Source organism: Oculina patagonica, chromosome 5, assembly GCF_052425735.1.
Source record: "Oculina patagonica isolate OP01 chromosome 5, crgOcupat, whole genome shotgun sequence".
NCBI lineage: Eukaryota > Metazoa > Cnidaria > Anthozoa > Scleractinia > Oculinidae > Oculina > Oculina patagonica.
The window spans coordinates 22805406-22825722 of NC_135762.1; the positions used below are offsets into that span (position 1 = coordinate 22805406).

The 20317-nt window shown below is 39.6% G+C and overlaps 1 protein-coding gene across 1 annotated transcript; it reads left to right on the plus strand.

The window, feature by feature from the left end:
• The first annotated feature begins 112 nt into the window (after positions 1-112).
• Positions 113-19907, plus strand: LOC144653354 (SWI/SNF-related matrix-associated actin-dependent regulator of chromatin subfamily A member 5-like). Its single transcript, XM_078513332.1, has 23 exons — positions 113-223; positions 1505-1594; positions 2405-2565; positions 2767-2867; positions 3712-3812; positions 4791-4970; positions 5850-6005; positions 6317-6448; positions 6704-6772; positions 7450-7559; positions 9349-9485; positions 11333-11697; positions 12842-12974; positions 13684-13829; positions 14022-14144; positions 14891-15004; positions 15291-15404; positions 15550-15672; positions 16003-16254; positions 17017-17109; positions 17418-17537; positions 18043-18162; positions 19490-19907. The coding sequence occupies exons 1-23, from the start codon at positions 170-172 to the stop codon at positions 19571-19573; spliced, it is 3078 nt and encodes a 1025-aa protein (XP_078369458.1). The 5' UTR covers positions 113-169; the 3' UTR covers positions 19574-19907.
• Positions 19908-20317: the final 410 nt, after the last annotated feature.

The window sequence follows — 20317 nt, forward strand, 5'->3', positions numbered from 1 at the left end:
GGTTCCTAGGGACATTTTCAGTGTTGTCATCTCAGTCTTACGTGAAAAGGGTCTAAAACTGTCCCAGGATTCAGTTCGGGCTGCTAATCAATAGCCTCTCTCGTGTGCCGCCAAAATCGTCTTCCCGGCTTTTATCAGTGAAGGATCATTTTTCTGCTCCACGAAAAATATGCCTTACGAAGACGGAGAATCGTCAAGTAGCGAAAGCACGACACCTGAAGAGGTATAACTAAATGAATAGTCTATTTTAGCTGTAGATTTTGTCGAGGCTTATGTACAATTCGCGGATTTCAGCTCTCGTGAATTGCAGATTGAGCGCGAAACAATTAATGGAGAGCCATGTGCATTTCATGTCGTTGTTGTTCTATTTATCTGCAGTTGACAATATCTATTACTTTTATGACAGTAAAACATGCAATAAGATGATTTTTTTATTCTGTGAACATAAAACGCTTCGAAATTATGCTCCAAACTAAATTAAAGGAATGTTTCCAAATCAGATTTTGACAGGCTGAACAAAAATATCAGTTTTCTTTGTATAAACTCAGTCTAACAGTACAAAATGCTTTTACTGGGCATTAATAACCTCGATTGTAGCACTTTCCGTTTAAAAATGCCATTATTGCGTAGGAACAACGTTGTTATACCTTCGCTTCACGTTCAGTTTATTGTTGATTGAAGAAGACGCCCGGAAATTGTAAAACTCATTCAAATGCGATCCTAAAAGATCGAAAATTAGCTTTCTTCCTTTGTATAAATAATTTTAATATAAGTTCATTGACCCTTTTATGTTAAGACAGCATCCCTTAGTTGATGACTTCATCTATTCTCATCACTGCACATTTGAAAAATTTGTGATGCCCCCCCCCCGAGGGGGGGCACCCGTACATTTTGGGTGGAGGTGTCCGCGGGAATGAAACCCTTCCCTACCAGACCATATTCAGCTGATTTTGCAACCCATACTAGATTAGGCACCGAAAATCCCTACACTATCCCAGACTTGCTTTTTGTTAGAACTTATTCACTATCAGTGTTTTAATGGGAAACCATCTGTCAACAACAATACTGCAATGATTTTATTTACATTTAGGAAAGCCTCTTTCTCTTCTGAGTTCTATTCCTATTCTGGAATTAATTTGTCATAACCCCGTGATGCCACAAGGAGAAATAAGCACTGGATCTGGTACTTTCACTGAAATGGTGCACACCCCAAAAACTTTGACAAGTACCCCTTCCTCAGGAATTTAATAAGAAATGCTTGCTTCATGTTACTAGTCAAGGGTTTCAAAATGTTTTGAAATAGGCATCAGCAACTGAAAGAGTAGGCAGCTATGGCAATATGTGACTTGTTTGTCGCAACGCAAGCTGATTGCTTTGACCAGAGTTACCAGCACTATGTAATCATGTAGCCAGCGGAACTCCGGCAGTTGCCAGCTTGTTTTGAAAACCCTGTACTTGTACAGAATATAGCTAAACGAGTGCTTTATCTGCTTTCTTTGGTTAGTCTGGTGATGAAGCTGAAGAGAAAGCCCCCACCCCCAAAGGACCATCTGTGTCATTCCAGGCAGCATCAGAGGATTATGAAGAGAAATTGGTAGGCACTGCTAAATAGCAACATTTTTGTAAATTGATTTCAACTATGAAAGCTACACATATGGAAGACAAAAAAGAATTATTGTGTGTACTGTAAAAGTTTCTATCTGAAATATGAACTAGATGCCCCTCTAATCAAAGCTGTGCTCTAGAATAATGCAAGGTGCCCAAAGGCTCAGTAAAAGTCTTGAGTGCCCAGTTCTACAAGCTTTCAGATAGCAAAATTATACAAGTCGCCCAGAGACAAAATAAGTCACCTGTGGTACCCAGGCCGCAGCCAGCCTTACTTACTTACTTTTTTTGAAAAAAAGGTCTATAAAGATGGAGCCTAGGGTGATGTGGACCTTTAAAACTTAATTACAGATAAAAAATAGAATATAACTCTGCCTCTAATAATCACTATCTTACTTTTTCCTCCCCCCTTTTGAATGTAGAAAGAGTAAGGTTCAATAAAATAGACACACAAATGAAGAACTACAGTTTTACTTCATTTTCATTGGTGACCTTCTCCTCTTACTTTATTTTGCTGGTTAAAATATAGTACAGGGACCTACTACAAATGCATCAAGTAAATAAAACATGTAATATAGAACTCAAGTTGTCAAACTACAGTTGAATCCTGGTAACTCAAACCTTAAGTGAAATCGAAAAAGGTTCGAATTAACGGGAGTTCGAGCTATCCAGAATACAATTAGTAAGAAAATGACCTAAAGGGGCTAATAAAAAGTTTGAGTTAGTGGGGGGTTCAAGTTATTGGGGGTTTGAGTTATGGGGATTCAACTGTACTCAGTACATTTCTTTTGTTTCATAGGCACGGGATAAAGCCACAAGGTTCAATTACCTGTTGAAACGAACAGAGATCTTTGCTCATTTCATGAACACCACCAGGTCCAAGAAACAACCAACAAGTCCTTTAAAAATAAAGGCACCACAGTTTCCAAGCAGAAGTAGAAAGTTATCAGATTGTGGAGAGTAAGTTTTATGTAAAAATTTTATTCACTGAGTGAAAATTTGCCCAAATCCCAGTTCCCATTTTACATGTACCTCTTCAAGCTCCTCTGAAAAAATGGTCTTGTACATGGGCACAATTGCACAAGAGTTTTATCATGAGACTTGGGTGCTAGTAAGTGCTAGTTTGGTAATTATTATGCTGACATTTTTTCTTGTTTGTAGTCATCGTCATCGGCGTACAGAACAAGAGGAAGATGAGGAGTTGATAAGTCAAAATAAGCATGCACAGACCTCCGTTGTTCACTTTGATCAGAACCCTCACTGTAAGTGATTCTTTATTTTTTTTAAAAATGAATAAGAAGGATGCTACTTACTAATCTTATTTGTGCTGTCATGTTTCTTATTCAGTATCCAAGAATATGGCCTCATTTGAACATTAAAGCAATGAATGCATTATGTCTAGGCAGCGTTCTCCCTAGGATTTTGTGAAGGCCAGGGGGTATTCTGACAGTGATTTTTAAATGTCAAAATCAAATTTGTGAAACTTGTTCCCCCACGTTTTCTGTCTCTTTTCCAGGGTAAGAAATGAACTTATTTACCTTGCATTAGGCTTTAAGAAGCTTTTTGTTTCTGTTACGAGCAACCTGAGTCGACTGAGTTCACTATTCTTTCCTCGAACACGGGCATTTCTTTAGTATCCCACATACGACACCTTAAATTGCTGTTATGTCCCTATGACACTTTGATGAAGATAGCAGCCGACCAACAAAATGAATGCATCACAGGATTGAACATATTGATGCGAGGGTAATTAATCACTTTTATAATTGTATGATCGTGAGAAAACTCATTTTAAAAAAAACAGCCAGTTTTATTGACTTCATTAAGTGATTTCTTATTTGTTTATGGAAGGGAATTCCCAGTTCCAGTTTTCAACATAAGGTTACATTGTATTTCATCATTAATTTTTAGCCAGGCGGCAATGATTTTCCTTTGAATCAAGCTAGGCGGTCCTCCTGGCCTAAAATGCCTAGGGAGAACACTGCTAGGAAATAAATGCGCATGTATGTACTTAGCTGTTCGTTTAATTTACATTTTTTGAGATTGTGTCTGGTGTACTTAGTTCAATAATGTTATGACCTAATTTATTTCTCTCTCTCTCTCTAGATATCAAGAATGGGGAAATGAGAGATTATCAGCTGAGAGGTCTCAATTGGCTGATTTCTCTGTTTGAGAATGGAATCAATGGAATTTTGGCTGATGAAATGGTAACAGTGGATATTGTTTTTTTTTTTTAAATTCTGGCACATGGTATTCAACCCTCCAAGTTTATTTTTTCCTTAGTGGCCATTTGGCCACCCACTGCTCAAGTTTGGTCGTCAGTGAAAAATTTTAGTCACTAAATTAAGCTCCTGCTTGCAATCCTTCTTCTCAGTTATAGTCGCCAGGCTGGCTACTTCGGTTTCAATTTAGTCGCAAGCTCCAAAATTTTGGTCGCCATGGTGACTTGGAGGGCTGGTATTATATGAAAATGAATATCAAACAAAGAAAATACCAAATTGTACTAAGGGTAAACTTGAACCACAAAATGTACATCCCTGCAGGTCAAGTCATTGCAAGTATTCCAACTGCTGGTTTATTTCGCCCAAGAAAGAGCTATCTTTAATTTTCATTGTTCCCTGAATACCCCTTGGGTAAACAGGAATAATCTTACTAAGAGTAATTCAATAACATTTTAAACACCTTTACAGTCTGGAGCCCAGGGGGGTACTCCAGCTTGGAAATGACGGGGATGATCGAAGGATTTTTTGGGTTTGAAATTTTTGATTCCGGGATTTTTTTGGGTTGGAAAATTAGGCAAGTATTTTTTTGGGTGACTTGATTTAAATAGGGGATTTTTTGGGGTATTAAAAACAAACTACCTTGGCGTATTTATGGTATGATGAATAAACAAACACAAGCGTTCAATTTTTAATGATTTTCTTTGTGTTATATTATTGCCCCTCCTGGCAATTTAGGGGTAATTTGACAAGGGATTTTTTGGGGGGTTATTTTTGGTCCAGGGATTTTTTTGGTTTATGTCGGAAGACTTAGTGATTTTTTGGGGTCCTGAGTTTTGCCTCCATTCGATCATACCCATCATTTACCAGCCGGAGTACCCCCCCTGGGGTCTGGAGCTTTAAAATGGTTCTCATACACACTGCGAAATTAAACCGTGTTCTTGTTTTGTTGGCTTTCCACAACAGGGTCTTGGTAAGACTCTTCAGACAATTTCTTTGTTGGGTTACATGAAGCACTTTAGAGAAATCGGAGGTCCTCATCTCGTAATCGTGCCAAAGTCCACGTTAGCCAACTGGATGTCGGAGTTCAACAGATGGTGTCCGACCATAAGGGCTGTCTGTCTTATTGGCACTCAAGAACAAAGAGTAAGTAAAGGCCGATGGTGTCAACACAACATTCTAGAAGCATTTCTGGCACTCATGGTTTTAACCTGGGGTCAATTCAATAGAACATTTACAAGTGTAGCTTTTGTTTTCAACCTCTAAAACAATAGCTACACTTGTAAATTACACTTGTAAATGTTTTATTGAATTGACCCCTGATAACTTTTCTTATCAAAAAGCAACAATTATTATAAATTAAAAGGAGGCAAGCGTGGCCGAGTGGTTTAGGGCGCTGGTATTGTAATCCGGAGGTCGCCAGTTCAAGACCTGCCCTTGCCACTAGCTGGATTTGTTTCTCGGTTGTCCCGAGTTCAAATCCTCGACCACGCTTTGTAAATAGCCAACTGGTCTGCCTCCTGCCAGTTGGGATTTTTAACCTTGTCATGTTCATTTAAAATTATTTGTTTCTTCTTTTTCAGTGGCATGCCTGTAAACTAGGTATCTCATTGAGATATGAAGCTAAGTGCATGACCACTATAAACATATATTTATTTATTTATTTATTTATTTATTTATTAACTTCCAATTCGATCTGGAAACACTGGATGAAGAGCTACTCTGTGGACGTGCCACTGCAAATTTATTCCTATTTATTTTATTACTAAGTAGGCTTTAATTTTCGTTCTTTTTTTTGCATCTGTCCCATCTGCCTGTCCGTCTGTCTGTCTGTCCGTCCGTCTGTCCTGTTATTCTTTGTTGATCCTAGCCATCTGACTGTCCATTAATCCATTTGTATTTCAATTTATTCTCTCGTATGATTATCCATCTATTTATTCTGTCTATGTACAGAATTATTACTTTAATTTATGCCAAATAAAGCACAAAACTCAAAAGCTGTAATAATTTCTTGTGTATTTGTAGGCAGCCTTTATCCGTGACACTATGCTTCCAGGAGAGTGGGACACTTGTGTTACATCGTATGAGATGGTTCTAAGAGAGAAGGCTGTATTTAAGAAGTTTGCCTGGAGATATATTATCATTGATGAGGCGCACAGGATCAAGAATGAGAAATCTAAGGTAACGTAATTTTTTTTGAATATCCACAACCCTCCAAGTTAAGACCATTTTAGTCGCTATGGCGACTAAAATTTTGGAGCTGGCGACTAAATTTGGACCAAGTTCGCCAGCCTGGCGACTAAAATTGAGAGGAATGATTGAAAGCATTAGCTTAATTTGGTGATTAAAATTTTTCACTGGCGACCAAAACTTGAGTAGTTGGTGGCCAAATGGCCACTAAGGAAAAAAGTAAACTTGGAGGGTTGTATCCAGTTGTCCTGCTGTCTAGTGAATTTTATTTGATTAATTATTGTCTATTGTTTTGTTTCTAGCTTTCTGAAATTGTACGAGAACTCAGGTCAGCAAATCGTTTGCTGCTGACAGGGACTCCATTGCAGAACAATCTTCATGAATTGTGGTCACTACTTAACTTCCTGCTGCCTGATGTTTTTAGCTCAGCTGATGTAAGTTGCCAGATCATGTTAACTGTAGGTAGTCATGTCCGACGCTTGGCCGATAGTGGACTGACATATCGGTTGAGAGTCACTCATTCAACCAATAGTCCGCAGACACTTGGTCAATTATCGGCCGAGTGTCGACCAACTATTGGCCAACTCTTGACTATAGAGAGTTAACTGTACATTTTAGAATTTGTTGTATTTTGAAACTTGTCTTCAATTGGCCTTGGATATCCATGCAGTGTTTGAATTTTCTTGCAGGATTTTGACGCTTGGTTCAACACCAACACTCTTGTTGAAGAAAAACAGCTGGTGGATCGTCTTCACTCGGTAAGTAGTACACTATGATGTGCCATCACAGGTGTGCTTTCAGTCAAGGTCTGAAAATTGGGTGTCAAACATTTTAAGGCCCCACCTTCCTAAGGTGTTGTTGGGGCATGCATGCTTCTAATGTATGGTGTTTTTGGTTAGCATCCCTTACGAGGTGAAGTAGCCCAGGGGGACTCCTATGTGAAAGGGGCGGGGATGCTCATCAGAAATTTTGAAAAGAAACCCTAAAAGAGACCAATCTGGGTGTGGCTCAAGGTTTTCTTGACCCCTAAAAGATATATGAATAGAATTTATAATTGTATATTTCTTCTTGTTCAGCTCTATATGAGACTATTATAGCTAAAATTATTGGCATTATTCCCAAAACAAACACCCTTAACGAGACCAAAAAAACAAAATTTACACTCCTTAGCGAGACGAGGAGTATCCCTGCCTTTCATATGCAAGTTCCCCCCCCCCCCCCCCCTGGTGGAGTAGCAACACTCATAACCATTTCATGCTAGAAGCGGGGTTAAGTGTCAGGTTGTTGGCCCGGTAAACTCATAAAAAAAACTGTACTTTTACTTTGTACCTGTAGTGATACATGTACATGGGGGTAGTTAAAATAAATCAGGCTAGAGAGTGATTAGTATCCCAAAAATCTAAAGCTAACATTATTCCTTTCTATTTTTTCTTAGGTTCTACGGCCATTCCTTCTGCGTCGTCTCAAGGCCGATGTTGAAACAAGACTTTTACCAAAAAAAGAGACAAAGATTTATGTAGGTCTCACTAAGATGCAAAGAATGTGGTAAGTTCCCTGAACAATTTCACTAAATTAGTGGAACCCCAATATAACAATATGTCAAGGGAACGGTAAAATTATATCGTTTTGTTGAGGAATCGTTATATCGAAATTCCCGATATACCGTAGTTATTCGGTTATAAGGCGCACAGTTTTTTCGGGAAAAATCTGTTTTTCTGTGGGAAGTTCATGCCAAAATTAGGGTGCGTCTTATAGCCGAGTATTTTCGCCCAACAAAATCTTATGACCGCCATTTTACCGGAGCTTACAGTTAAAACAAGAAACATGAAAACACTTAATGTTGTTTATTGACTTTTAATGTATTAAAAAGAGATAAGAAACATCTTAAGTTTAAACGCAAAGTTTTTTATCGCGGATATAAAACGAGTTTAAGTAACACCAGTATATGCCAGCATTTTGTGGAAAGTAGACAAAGAAAACCAAGCATACTCATTTGTAACAAACCTTTCTAAGCGTGGAAAGTGGAAAATGACTTTAGAAGACAAGGAAAACACCAAAAAAGCTTAAGAATCTTTGAAAAACACTCGATAAACAAAGTTCGTAGCGATACGAAGCATGCTTGAGAACTTGGTAACCAAGCTACAAACTCAGTGGTCACTGGTAACTACACATCTGCCAGGTTACTAAGCAGCTACGTTCGAAGCATGAACGATGGAAAGATGTTTTGCTCAAGTGGATTTACGTCTTTTTTAGCAGGAAATGTTAGCTTTTTACTCGAAGATTGTGCCAAGGAGTATGAACAACATTCAAACATTCAAATTTTGTAAGAAAAAACTGTCCTTAAATTGATCATTGCATCTTTTCAACTCTCCAACTCATGGTGCGTCTTATAACCGAGTGTTTTCTGAGAATTTTCAGTTTGTAAACTTAGCATAACAATGTTGCCAAGTTTGGGGTGCGTCTTATAACCGAGTGCGCCTTATAACTGAATAACTACGGTAATGATATGGCCGTAAAATAACCAAAAATATTGTTATATCGGGGTACACCTAAGATATACTTCTTTAATTGGATAAAAGGTTAAGAATACAGTATCATTTTTGTACATCATCATGAAAAGCTGTTTTCAGAAACGTAAGAGATAACTCGATTACCGTTAGGTTATTGGATTAAATTCAATGTTTTGCTTAAATTGTGACTCTGTACTGATAATATTGTTATATTGGGAAAGATTTTGCGTTCGGCCCGCTAAATTCTAATCGTTATATCGGGAAATATCGTTATTTCGAAGATCGTTATATCAGGGTTCTGTCCCATACATTTTATTGTAACTTTTGCTGGGACATAGAATATTCATTGTTATACCGGGAATATCGTTATATCGAGGATAGTTATATCGGGGTTCCACTGTATCTTAGTCCTACAAGTAATGTAGCAGCTGTTGAACAAGATGTATAATGCATTTTCTTTTAATTTTGTAAAAATCTTAATTTTCCCAGTTTTTGCAAGGCCCCTCAGGCTGGGATTGTTTGGACACTCAAAATTTTTCCTAATTTTCGTAGTTTTTGTAAGAACACAGGGAAAAATCATAATTTTCACAAATTTCTAGTTGCATTCAATCCTGGACATAGCTCTTCTTCACTTATGCCCACCCAAAATTCCCCAGAGTACCCCCTGGGGATTTGGAAAGAGGGCACTGTAGCATTACTACCACTTGGAGTATTTGTCACCTTTCCTATGATTTTGCACTCAGATGCATCATTAGCATCATCATCAAATTTAGCTTTTTGTTACATGGCCCTACCTTACGAGTGTGTTTTACTTGATCATGAAGGTACACAAAAATCCTCATGAAGGACATTGATGTTGTTAATGGAGCCGGCAAATCAGACAAGATGCGACTCCTGAACATTCTTATGCAGCTTCGAAAGTGCACAAACCACCCTTATTTGTTTGATGGGGCTGAACCAGGTATGAACAACAATGTTTTAGTAAACAATATTCTGAGGAATACTACCATTTGCATTCATCCATGAAGCATGACAAATTTAGCGCGTAGTTTTACTTGTAAAATTCATTTATTATTAATGAGGGTGCAAACCAATCCCAGCACACTCTTCAGATCACATGTACACAACTGTAAACCCCAATACAAATCAAACAATAGAATTAACTTTTGATACAAACTCCTGCTCAGCTAATTCGTATTCATTAACTTTTGATACAGATCTCTACTGATTGGCATAACAATACTTTGCATTCAATTTATTGTTTTCATTTCACAAGTAGAATAAAATATTCGCATCCGATCTGTATGGGCGTTTACAATGGCTCGCCAATCGGCTCGCCATTGTAACCGCCCATACAGATCTCCCGCTCATATTTTATCTACTACTTTTAAAACGTTAACGGTTACGTGTCACTTCAGACAAATGAATCAAGCATTGAAAATCGTGCCCTTAAGCGACTCCTGGACGATAATTCTTTCCAAACTTGTCAACTTTTCTCCACTCAATTGTGATAATATTTTCCAAGCAAACTTCCATCAAAGTGAGCGGGCAAATCTTAAATATGTTGATAGTTTGTGAAGAAAACATGATCGCATGGCACCAAAACATTGTCAATTTCGCGACCTGTCAGCAAACATTTCATTGATCAAAAGTGACACGTAAACAGTCAAAACGGTTGAGGTTTTGAAAGTAGAACTACGCGTTAAATTTGTCATGCTTCAAGGATGGATGCAAGAGGTAGTATCAATTTGTACATTTTAACATACCTTATTACATGAAATTTTCGCGACACGTTAATTTCGCGATTTTCGCAATTCTAAAAAAATCGCGAAATTATAGTTACGCGAACAATAAGTGTCGCGAACATAATATGACGCGAAAATTGAGTGACTCACATATCTCAGTGATCAAGAAAGAATAAGTTTAGTACCACTAAAGGAAGGAATTTTCAATGTAGATTGATGTTATCGTCAATTGACTCAAGAACAATTTGAAGACATTGTGAGAACTGCTCAGTTGTTGCCAAGATTTAGTCCCGCCCTTGCGTTTTTGTTAATTTTGGCGTCTTTGTTCCTTTTATGAAGTCGTTTTTTTAATTCAAGGGCATGTAATATAATATTGCTAAGGAAATGTAAATTGTGTCTTACTCAAAAACGCGAAATTAAAGTGATTCAAAATACAAAATTCTAGCAAAATCGCGAAATTTAAGTGTCGCGAAATATGCACACCTCAAAATCGCGAAATTAACGTGTCGCGAAATTTTCATGTAATAAGGTACACTGTATTCTGTAAAATGATGGTTGCTGTTGGTGATCTAAATAAATGCTAGGGAGATAGGTAACCAGTAGTTGGCAGCCTAGCATCCCATTCAGAGGAATATGTTCCAGGTTACTTCATGCTTTAGAGAGTGGCATAATAGTCAGCACAATGGACCCAGTGTGGACTAGTTTGGGTTTGAGTCCTGGGTGGAGTCACTGTGTTGTGTTCTTGGGCAAGACACATTACTCTCACAGTGCCTCTCTCCATGCAGGTGTATAAATGGGTACTGGCAAATATGCTGTGGAAACTCTTGCGATGGACAAGCATTCCTTCCAGGGGGGTGGGGGTGGGATTAGAAATACTCCTAGTAGTCATGAAATGCCACTGAAATGGAAGATACAATGTAAGTGCTGGCCTCATGGACCACTAAGCTGGAACATAGATTTACAGCACCTTATAGTTTGTCATGCTCGGAAATGCAAATTGAGCAGCAGCAGTATGGTCCCCCAGTACAAGAAACAGCTCTGACAGATTGCTATTTTTCCACAGGTCCTCCTTACACCACCGATCAACATCTTGTAGACAACAGTGGTAAGCTGCGTGTACTGGACAAGCTGCTTGTCCGGCTCCAACAAGAAGGCTCTCGAGTTTTGATTTTCTCTCAGATGACAAGAGTGTTGGACATCCTGGAAGATTACTGTCTGTGGAAAGGATTTGAGTACTGCCGCCTGGACGGACAGACACCTCACGAGGAGAGACAGGCATCGATCAATGCATTCAACATGCCAAACAGTGAAAAGTTTGTTTTCATGTTGAGTACCAGAGCAGGTGGTCTCGGAATCAACCTTGCTACAGCAGATATTGTTATTTTGTATGACAGTGATTGGAATCCACAAGTTGATCTTCAAGCTATGGTATGTTAAAGCATGCATTTTAGTTGACTATTTACAGTTGAAGGAATTAGTATCAGTCAATGGCAAATTCCAGTCTCTAAGAATGGACACAAGCCTGTAGTTTTTGTTTTGAAGTTGTTAAGCAACTGATTGCATCTGCGATGGATTGATAACTTTTTCAAACACTTTCGAGTGCTTTTGCATTTCTTAAAGGGGGGTGGCTGTTAGCAAATATTTTGTTTACTATTTTATTTTAGCCGTGGGTTTCTAATAGGGAAGAGGACGTGGATGTTATCAAATATTTTAATTTGAGTTAAAGTTTTGCAGAATAACATTGTCCTTATTATTTTTTATTTTTTCATGTGCTTTTTTTTATAACTTTTTGGTGGATCTAGGGGGTGGCTAGCTACTCAATCTACTCCTCTTGGAATCGTCCCTATTCAAATAATAAAAATAAAAAACTTTACAAGTGTTTCAAAAAAGGGGTCTGTCCATTTCATGAGTTCGATTTCGAGTTAGAATTTCGAGTTCGAGTTAAAATATCGAGTTCGAGTTAAAATATCGAGTTCGAGTTGCTTGCGGTTAGCTCCACTCTGGTTTGCTTGCGGTTAGCTCCACTCCTATTTGCTTGCGGTTAGTTCCACTCCTATTTGCTTGCGGTTAGCTTTCATTTGGTGATAAGGGCGATACTATGCGTGACCAACTGGGAAATGTTACCCCATTACTCGAACTCGAAATTTCTAACTCGAACTCGAAATTTCTAACTCGAACTCATAAATTCGATACACTCACAACTTGTCAAAAACAGTTACTTGTTTCACTGACTATTTTGAGGGTTTTCCTTTTTGTCATCCACGTGATATTATGCAGAGTGTATTGGTATGTACCATAAAACATTAAGCAAGTGTCTTTTTAGAGGTAAATGCATTTGCTGAACTTAAGGGGACTTTGAATACAAAGAAAATCAAGTTGGAAGTGCCCACAGCAAAGGCCCAAATATGAAATCACAATAGAGTCTATTACACTAACACAAAATAATGCCATCTAATTTGTTTTGGGGGTTATTGAAGAATGGAGTGCCCCCTCCCCCATATTGCTTTATGAGTTATGGGGAACTTTCAGTTGAACTACATGTAGTCTAATGGCCTCTGTTGTTGATGTCCAGGATCGTGCCCATCGTATTGGTCAGAAGAAACAGGTCCATGTGTTCAGGTTCATCACAGAGAGCACAGTGGAGGAAAGAATTGTGGAACGAGCAGAAATGAAACTCAGACTTGATGCCATTGTCATCCAACAAGGCAAGACAACTCTCTTCATGAGTTTCCTTCTTCCCTGCCCCATCATCCCTCTTCCCTCTTCTCCTCTCACCCATTTCGCCTTTCCCCTTGCTCATTGCCCCTCTCCCATCTTCCATCTTCTAATAATTATAATGATAATGTATTTATATAGCGCATTTTTCATATATATATGTTCAAATGCGCTGTGCACATACTGTAATTTACTACACAAGGCCAGACCACAACACCGGGAGCTTCGTGCCCTACTCTTTGCGAATAGTGTGTGGGTTCTTTAACGTCCCCTGTTATAAGACTGAAGATACAGGAGACGGGACCTACGGTTTATTGTCCTTTTCCGAGAAGACTAGAATGTCTAACCATTTGCAGATGTAATTACAAAGGCAGCACATTCTCCTCAGTTATTTTAAGACCCTGAGTGTTGGTCCGGTCTGGGGTTCGAACCCATGACCTCCCGCACAGCAGTCAGGCGCTCTACCAACTGAGCTAACCAGGCGGCGGTCTCCCCTGTCCCCTTGCCAATCGCCCCTCTCCCCGCCCCTTCCTCCCTCTCCCCTTTCCCCTCTCCCTTCTCCCCTCTCCCCTCTCCTGTGCAGATCTATTTTGGAAGCAAATTAAGCTTGGCACAATTAATCATCGCAAATAATCAGAAAGATTTCTCCAAAGATGGTTTGATATAAAGTTAATTGTCAAAGTTAATGTTTGTATCCAGGACGCCTTGTTGATCCCAGCCTTAAGGTCAGCAAAGATGAAATGTTAAGCATGATCCGACATGGTGCAGATGAAGTGTTTGCTTCAAAAGATGAAGAAATCACAGATGAAGACATTGATGCCATCATGAAGAAAGGAGAGAAGAAGGTAAGAAGTTTAACAATAAGAGAGTGACCAAAATCAAATTTCTCCTTACAGTATCAGTACTGTGACAAGCAGATAGGTAATGGGAATAAAGACAATCATCAGCACCAAACTCTCAGAACTAACATAGAAGAATTGTATAGTAATAAGTGACGAGAATTTTGAATTTGAGCTTGGTTATGTTTTTGTTGTTAGACTGCCGAGTTGGCTGAGAAGATGAAGCAGTTTGGAGAGGGCTCTTTAAGGAAACTTGCCATGGATGCACCAACAGAAAGCATCTTTCATTTTGAGGGAGAAGACTACAAAGAGAAGCGTAAGGTGAGGAATGTTTAAGAGCTACTTAAGGCGGGGCTGAGTTAAAAATTCTTGAAGAAACCCTCAGAATAACTGTTCAGCAAGGGGGGGAAAGAACTTGCCATGGATGCACCAACAGAAAGCATCTTTCATTTTGAGGGAGAAGACTACAAAGAGAAGCGTAAGGTGAGGAATGTTTAAGAGCTACTTAAGGCGGGGCTGAGTTAAAAATTCTTGAAGAAACCCTCAGAATAACTGTTCAGCAAGGGGGGGGGGAAAGAAGTAGAAAAGTTGAAGATTTTCACGCTATTTAGAATCATTTTTACAGAGTACAGATCAAGTGAATCCTAGGATTAATAGTTAATTAAGGTACAAAAAATGCTAAAAAGTGATTATGAGCCATAAATGAACGTGGATAGTAAAAATTATGGAAGGTTCAGATGGATTACGAACAACTAACATGAAAAATTTATGCAAAGGTTTCAATATTATTGTTCCGTAACGCGCACGCCTCACCCGTTCTTTTTGTAGGGTGGAGGGGTGGGGGAGTACTGAAAAGCTCAACGTCTTTAGGGAGAGATGGTAAAAATTACCGTGTTCTTTAGCACAGAAATGTTAAATTACAAGTAAATTTCATTGAAAAGTGGGGGGGGGGGGGCTTGAAGCCCCGCTTGGCTCCACAGTGCCTGCCCTTCCCTATGCTCCCTTTTACCGCTTTAACTATGTGATAAATTGACGATGTTGATGTAAATTTATTTGGTATAATTCAGACTGGTGGTCTCCCGCGTTGGATTGAGCCTCCTAAGAGAGAACGTAAGGCTAACTATGCTGTGGATGCCTACTTCAGAGAGATGCTGAGAGTTAGCGAACCTAAAGCACCAAAGGTGAGACTTGTGGTGACGAATTTTTCTACAAACCATAAATCAAGATTAACTGCAAAGCTTTTAACTAAAACAAGACGAACCTTGTTTTCGCCTCTGCACACAGACTGCCAGACTGTCAGCCAATGAACGTGCGTCTTAATATTCAAATCGTCCAATCACAGTTAACCTGTCCGCTGCGCGCCATGCAAGGGCGGGAAATTTCTTTATAAGAATATTTACAGCGGCACTGTTCCTTTAGTTTTAAATGCAAAGGGTACTTTAAAAGATTCTGCTTTTTCTGTTTTAGGCTCCTCGACCTCCCAAGCAGCCCAACGTACAAGATTACCAATTCTTCCCACCCAGGCTGTTTGAACTGCTGGACAAAGAGATCTATGCCTACAGGAAGAGCATCGGCTACAAGGTAAGTAGGTCCCTCACGAGTAGACACCTTGTGACCCTCGTGCAAGTTCCCTTTTCTTGTCCCAGTTCCTAGTGACATCTAAGACCCTGTTATGTGTCGTTTGCGTTGTTGCTGTATTACATAAAGCCCTTTTTGGTTTGGCCAGGTTCCGAGGGACCCTGAAGACCCTCAGGGAGCTGACAGGCAGAAAGAAGAACAGAGGTTAATAGACGAGTCTGAACCGCTCAACGAGGAGGAAACCGCCGAGAAAGAACAACTACTACAAGAGGTATATTTGTTGTTTAGCTTTGCTGTTTGTCTTTTTTGAACCAATAAATAATCGCTTCACCTGGAGTATAGTAAACCAATCAGGACTTATCCTGTTGCAAGCGCGGGAAAACGTGCAATCGGTACCAAGCGCGGGAAAACTTGAAACAGGTTCCAAGCGCGGGAAACACGTAGCTGCTGTCAAATTAAACGCAGGAAACATGTTGGCGTTGCCAAGCGCGGGAAAAAATGAGTACACCCCATCACTTGTGTTTTTGCTTTCAATAAAAAGCCGAAAAAAGGTTATTCTTTACCTTTTGTTTCACAATTCCTTCGTTTTGTTTTAATCTAGGGCTTTACGAACTGGTCCAAGCGTGAGTTCAATCAGTTTATCAAGGCTTGTGAGAAGTACGGTCGTGATGACTTGGATAACATCTGTCAGGATGTTGAAGGCAAGACACCTGAGGAAGTACGGGCTTACTCTGCTGTCTTCTGGGAACGAAAAGACGAAATGACGGATATCGAGAAGATTATGGCGCAGATTGAACGAGGAGAAGCCAAGATTCAACGAAGGATCAGTATAAAGAAGGCACTGGAGGCTAAGGTACGATTACAATGTTTTTAAAACATGGAAAATAAGTCGCCTTTTAACAAAGAGGGCGCGCGGATGCACTTGTGTTTTCGCCCAAAGTTGTGACGTCAAAAGGTAAGTCGCGTCTACATTTCCCGCCAAAAATTGCTGCTACAGAAATGCAAATACAAATTTGTCACAATTTAATGCAATCCTCTGTACTAGAGCCAATAATCAAGACAGATAATTAAAATTCAGCGTCGAGAATAGTTAATAATGTTATCCGCCAGTTACTCTCCTTGTATTTTGGTCAGCCATGATGCACATTACGCTTCAAATTATTACAGAATTTAGGGCTGGGCGACAAAAACCGGAAGTACTAGTGCGCACAGCGTTTGACCGCTCATAAAGTGTTGCCTTACAACTTTTAAAAGTGATAATAAAAAAAAAAATAATAAAAATAAATATGTGTTTATAGTGGTCATGCACTTAGCTTCATATCTCAACGAAATAGCTAGTTTACAGGCATGCCACTGAAACAGAGGAAACAAATAATTTATAAATGAACATAACAGGGTTAAAAATCCCAACTGGCAGGAGGCAGACCAGTTGGCTATATACAAAGCGTGGTCGAGGATTTGAACTCGGGACAACCGAGAAACAAATCCAGGTAGTGGCAAGGGCAGGCCTCGAACCGGTGACCTCCGGATTACAACACCAGCGCTCTAAACCACTCGGCCACGCTTGCCTCCTTTTATAAAAATTCTCGGACTCAGGCTTGCATTTGTTTTACAGATGGCTCGTTATCGCTCTCCATTCCACCAGATGAGGATCGCGTACGGAACAAACAAAGGAAAGAACTACACGGAAGAAGAAGATCGCTTCTTGGTGAGTGCCAAAAATTCCCATACTTAACGGAAATTATTATTGAAGGAATTTTTCTTTCTAATCGACACCTATCGTTTTCTGATGCGATCGCATTCATTTACTGTTTTGCTTAGGACGGCCAAGAGATGTACCAAGAATTAAAACGTACAGGAATCATTTATTGTTCGTTACACTTTTGCATACCGACGTTTTAGTTCCGACATTGTTTAGTTAAAACTCTAGCATACAGAAGCTCAGAAAAGCGCAAAACAGCTGTCTCAGGAAACGAACCATATAATAAACCTGAACATCGTCATTTTTATCCTCAGATCTGCATGCTGCACAAACTCGGGTTTGACAAGGAGAACGTCTATGAAGAACTAAGGATGGCGTGTAGGAGTGCACCGCAATTCCGGTTTGACTGGTTTCTCAAATCCAGGACAGCCCAGGTGACGATTTCACTTCTTAGAGCGCCTAGATTTAAAATAAAATTCTTGTTTGTGTTTTAAAGCATGATGAAAAACCAACATTATCACTTGCAACTTTAAAAGCCGTTTCTTAGAATGGTCACGCACCAGGGTTTGGTCTACAGGTTTCAAAGTTGGATGATATTTAAATTTTTGATTGTCGACTCTTGTAGTGAAAGGTTTAACTTGAGGGTGTGTATTCATTTACTTAGTATTTCTTCATAATCTGATCGGGAAAATGGCTTGCAAGCAATCCCTAGAATTTCAAATTACAAAACTGTGGTGACCATTATGCCGGAAGTAACAAACAAAGCTCACCTATAACGATAATTTTGCCCCCCTCCCCATATTAAAATGTCTAATCAATTTTTCGAAAAGGTCAAACTTTTCAGTAAGTATTTCATTAATTTCATTAAGTCATCATCGAGATGAATATCATCCACAAAACAGGGAACACATTTTTAATGCTCTTTGGTGTTTGTTGCAGGAACTTCAACGGCGTTGTAACACGCTGATTACGTTGATCGAAAGAGAAATGATGGAGCTTGAAGAGAAAGAAAAGGCAGAAAGGAAGAAGCGAGGGAAGTCTGCCGGAGGGACACCAAAGGTACGTCACCGCTCGGATTTGAAGTACACTAATAAGTCGTTGTTTACTGCGTTTTCACGCACGTGTAAAGTCAGGCACCAATCGTTTTTAGAGCACATGAAAATGGTAGTGTGGACTAAAATTTTTCTTGAATAAAAAAACGATACTTATGAAAACGTATTAGGGTCAACGGGGCCCTTGTCAGATTTTTACATTAGCACTGATAAATTTATTAATGGTTTTTGTGCCAGTTGGGTGTGAAGTTTTGCCGGATCGGAGTAGGCCAGATTCTCGCAGATGACAACTTCTATGCCTCGACAACACGTCGTGACAAGTTCAGTTTAATACCGCTGGTATAAAAGTACAAAAAGTAAAACGTCGCTTACGTTTTCGCTTTGACTTCTGTATGCCACCTTAATGTTGGTTCCCCTTCATTCAGTCTACCAATCAAAAATCGAATCTGTTATCGGACACGGGTCAAGTCGAATTGGCCAATGAATTGCAGTTGTTGGCTTTTTGACTGGCTGAAACATTTGGAAAATCAAAGCATCGGGGAGTTGCACTTGTACGATACACCACGCACGATTCAGCGTAACCGTTCTCTCTCGACTGATGAAGGGCTAAGCCCGAAACGTCTGGAACTTTAAAATTTTTTTAGGCACTTAAAACTCACTTAGTGAGAATTTTATACGTATATTTTTTAACCGTTCTCCCTCTCGAGTGCGGGATGTTTTAATAGTTTACTAGTCCAGTCCCTGAGCTCTCTCTTCCGTGCGCCTTTTATAGGGGCTGAACCCAGGCGCGCGAAGAGAGTCCAGGATAACTTGCATGCGCATGCGCCAGTTTTCCCCCCAAAATTGGGGGAAAAACCATATTTGGCAGCACTTTAGAAAACGCGCGCGCACAGATGACGAGTTCAACTACGCGACCGTGTACTAAAGCAGGATCACCGAAATAACTTTTAAAAGCCTAGCTTGGCAGTCAGTGTCTGCTAAAAGCTAACGGCCAAAACAAAAATCGCTATCCGTCAACTATTCCAAGTATTTTGTAGCTGTTTATTGAATTGGTTTTGGATGCAATTGAGCACAGTTTTTTTCTTGCATTTATTCGCGCGCTCGGTCGCGTATTTGTATTCGTCATTTGAGCGAGCCAGTTTTAACCTAGCGCGCGCGTCCCAAGCAAGTGACGTCACACTCCTCGCTTCTGATTGGTTCGTTCTGAGCATGCGCATGCAAGTTATCCTGGACTCTCTCTTCGCGCGCCTGGGTTCAACCCCTATAAAGGGCGCGTGGAAGAGAGAGTTCAGGGACTGGACTAATAGTTTACATGATAATTTTTTTTTTCACAGGCACAGACACCGAGCAAGGACGAAAAGAAGAGAAAAGCTGATGGGACGCCTGACGGCCGTGGCCGCAAGAAGAAGAAACAGTAGCCAGGAGATAATAAAACTAGCTTTAATAAATGAATTAACTTGTTATGCTTTCTACCCAGTTTTGAATCGTCGTCATTCTATCTTCCTTGTAATATAGCAGCATAAGAGCCCTATTTATAGTTCATTTATTAAGTTTTTTTTTTTTGCTTTTAATGTCAATTGCTGGTTTAGTTTTACTCGCGTTTTATAATTTACTACTCATGCCGATCCCAGAAACTGATGTCAATTTGAAATATTATCTTTCGTGAACCTGAATAATAGCTCATGAAGAATACTGTAGATCCCAGCTTTTTTAAATGGTAAATTGAATATTAAACATGCCTTATTGTGCCAACCGTTTGTGACAAATATAATTGACTGCTGTTGTATTAAGGGTTTGGGTTGACCTTCAGGTCGGAGATCTAGGTTCGGGAAGTTTAACTACCCCTTGATGTTCACTACCCTGAAAAAATACACATCTCTCGTAAAGGGCTCGTCGCGCACTCGTTTAATCGCCGCGAAAGAGACGTTGCACTACAGACAACACAGTAACACGGATGTCAGCAAGGCTACGACGTCAGTAATGAATGATTTTTATACCTAATCGTACCTTTTTGGTACGCTTCTGCGGCACATCAGGCGAGTTTGGTCGAGCCATGGTTCGTATTTTGGCGAGACCAAACGAGCCTGATATGCCGCCGAAGCGTATCAAAAAGGTTCGATTATTTATTTATTGTACAAATTCAGAATTTAGAGAAAAATTTG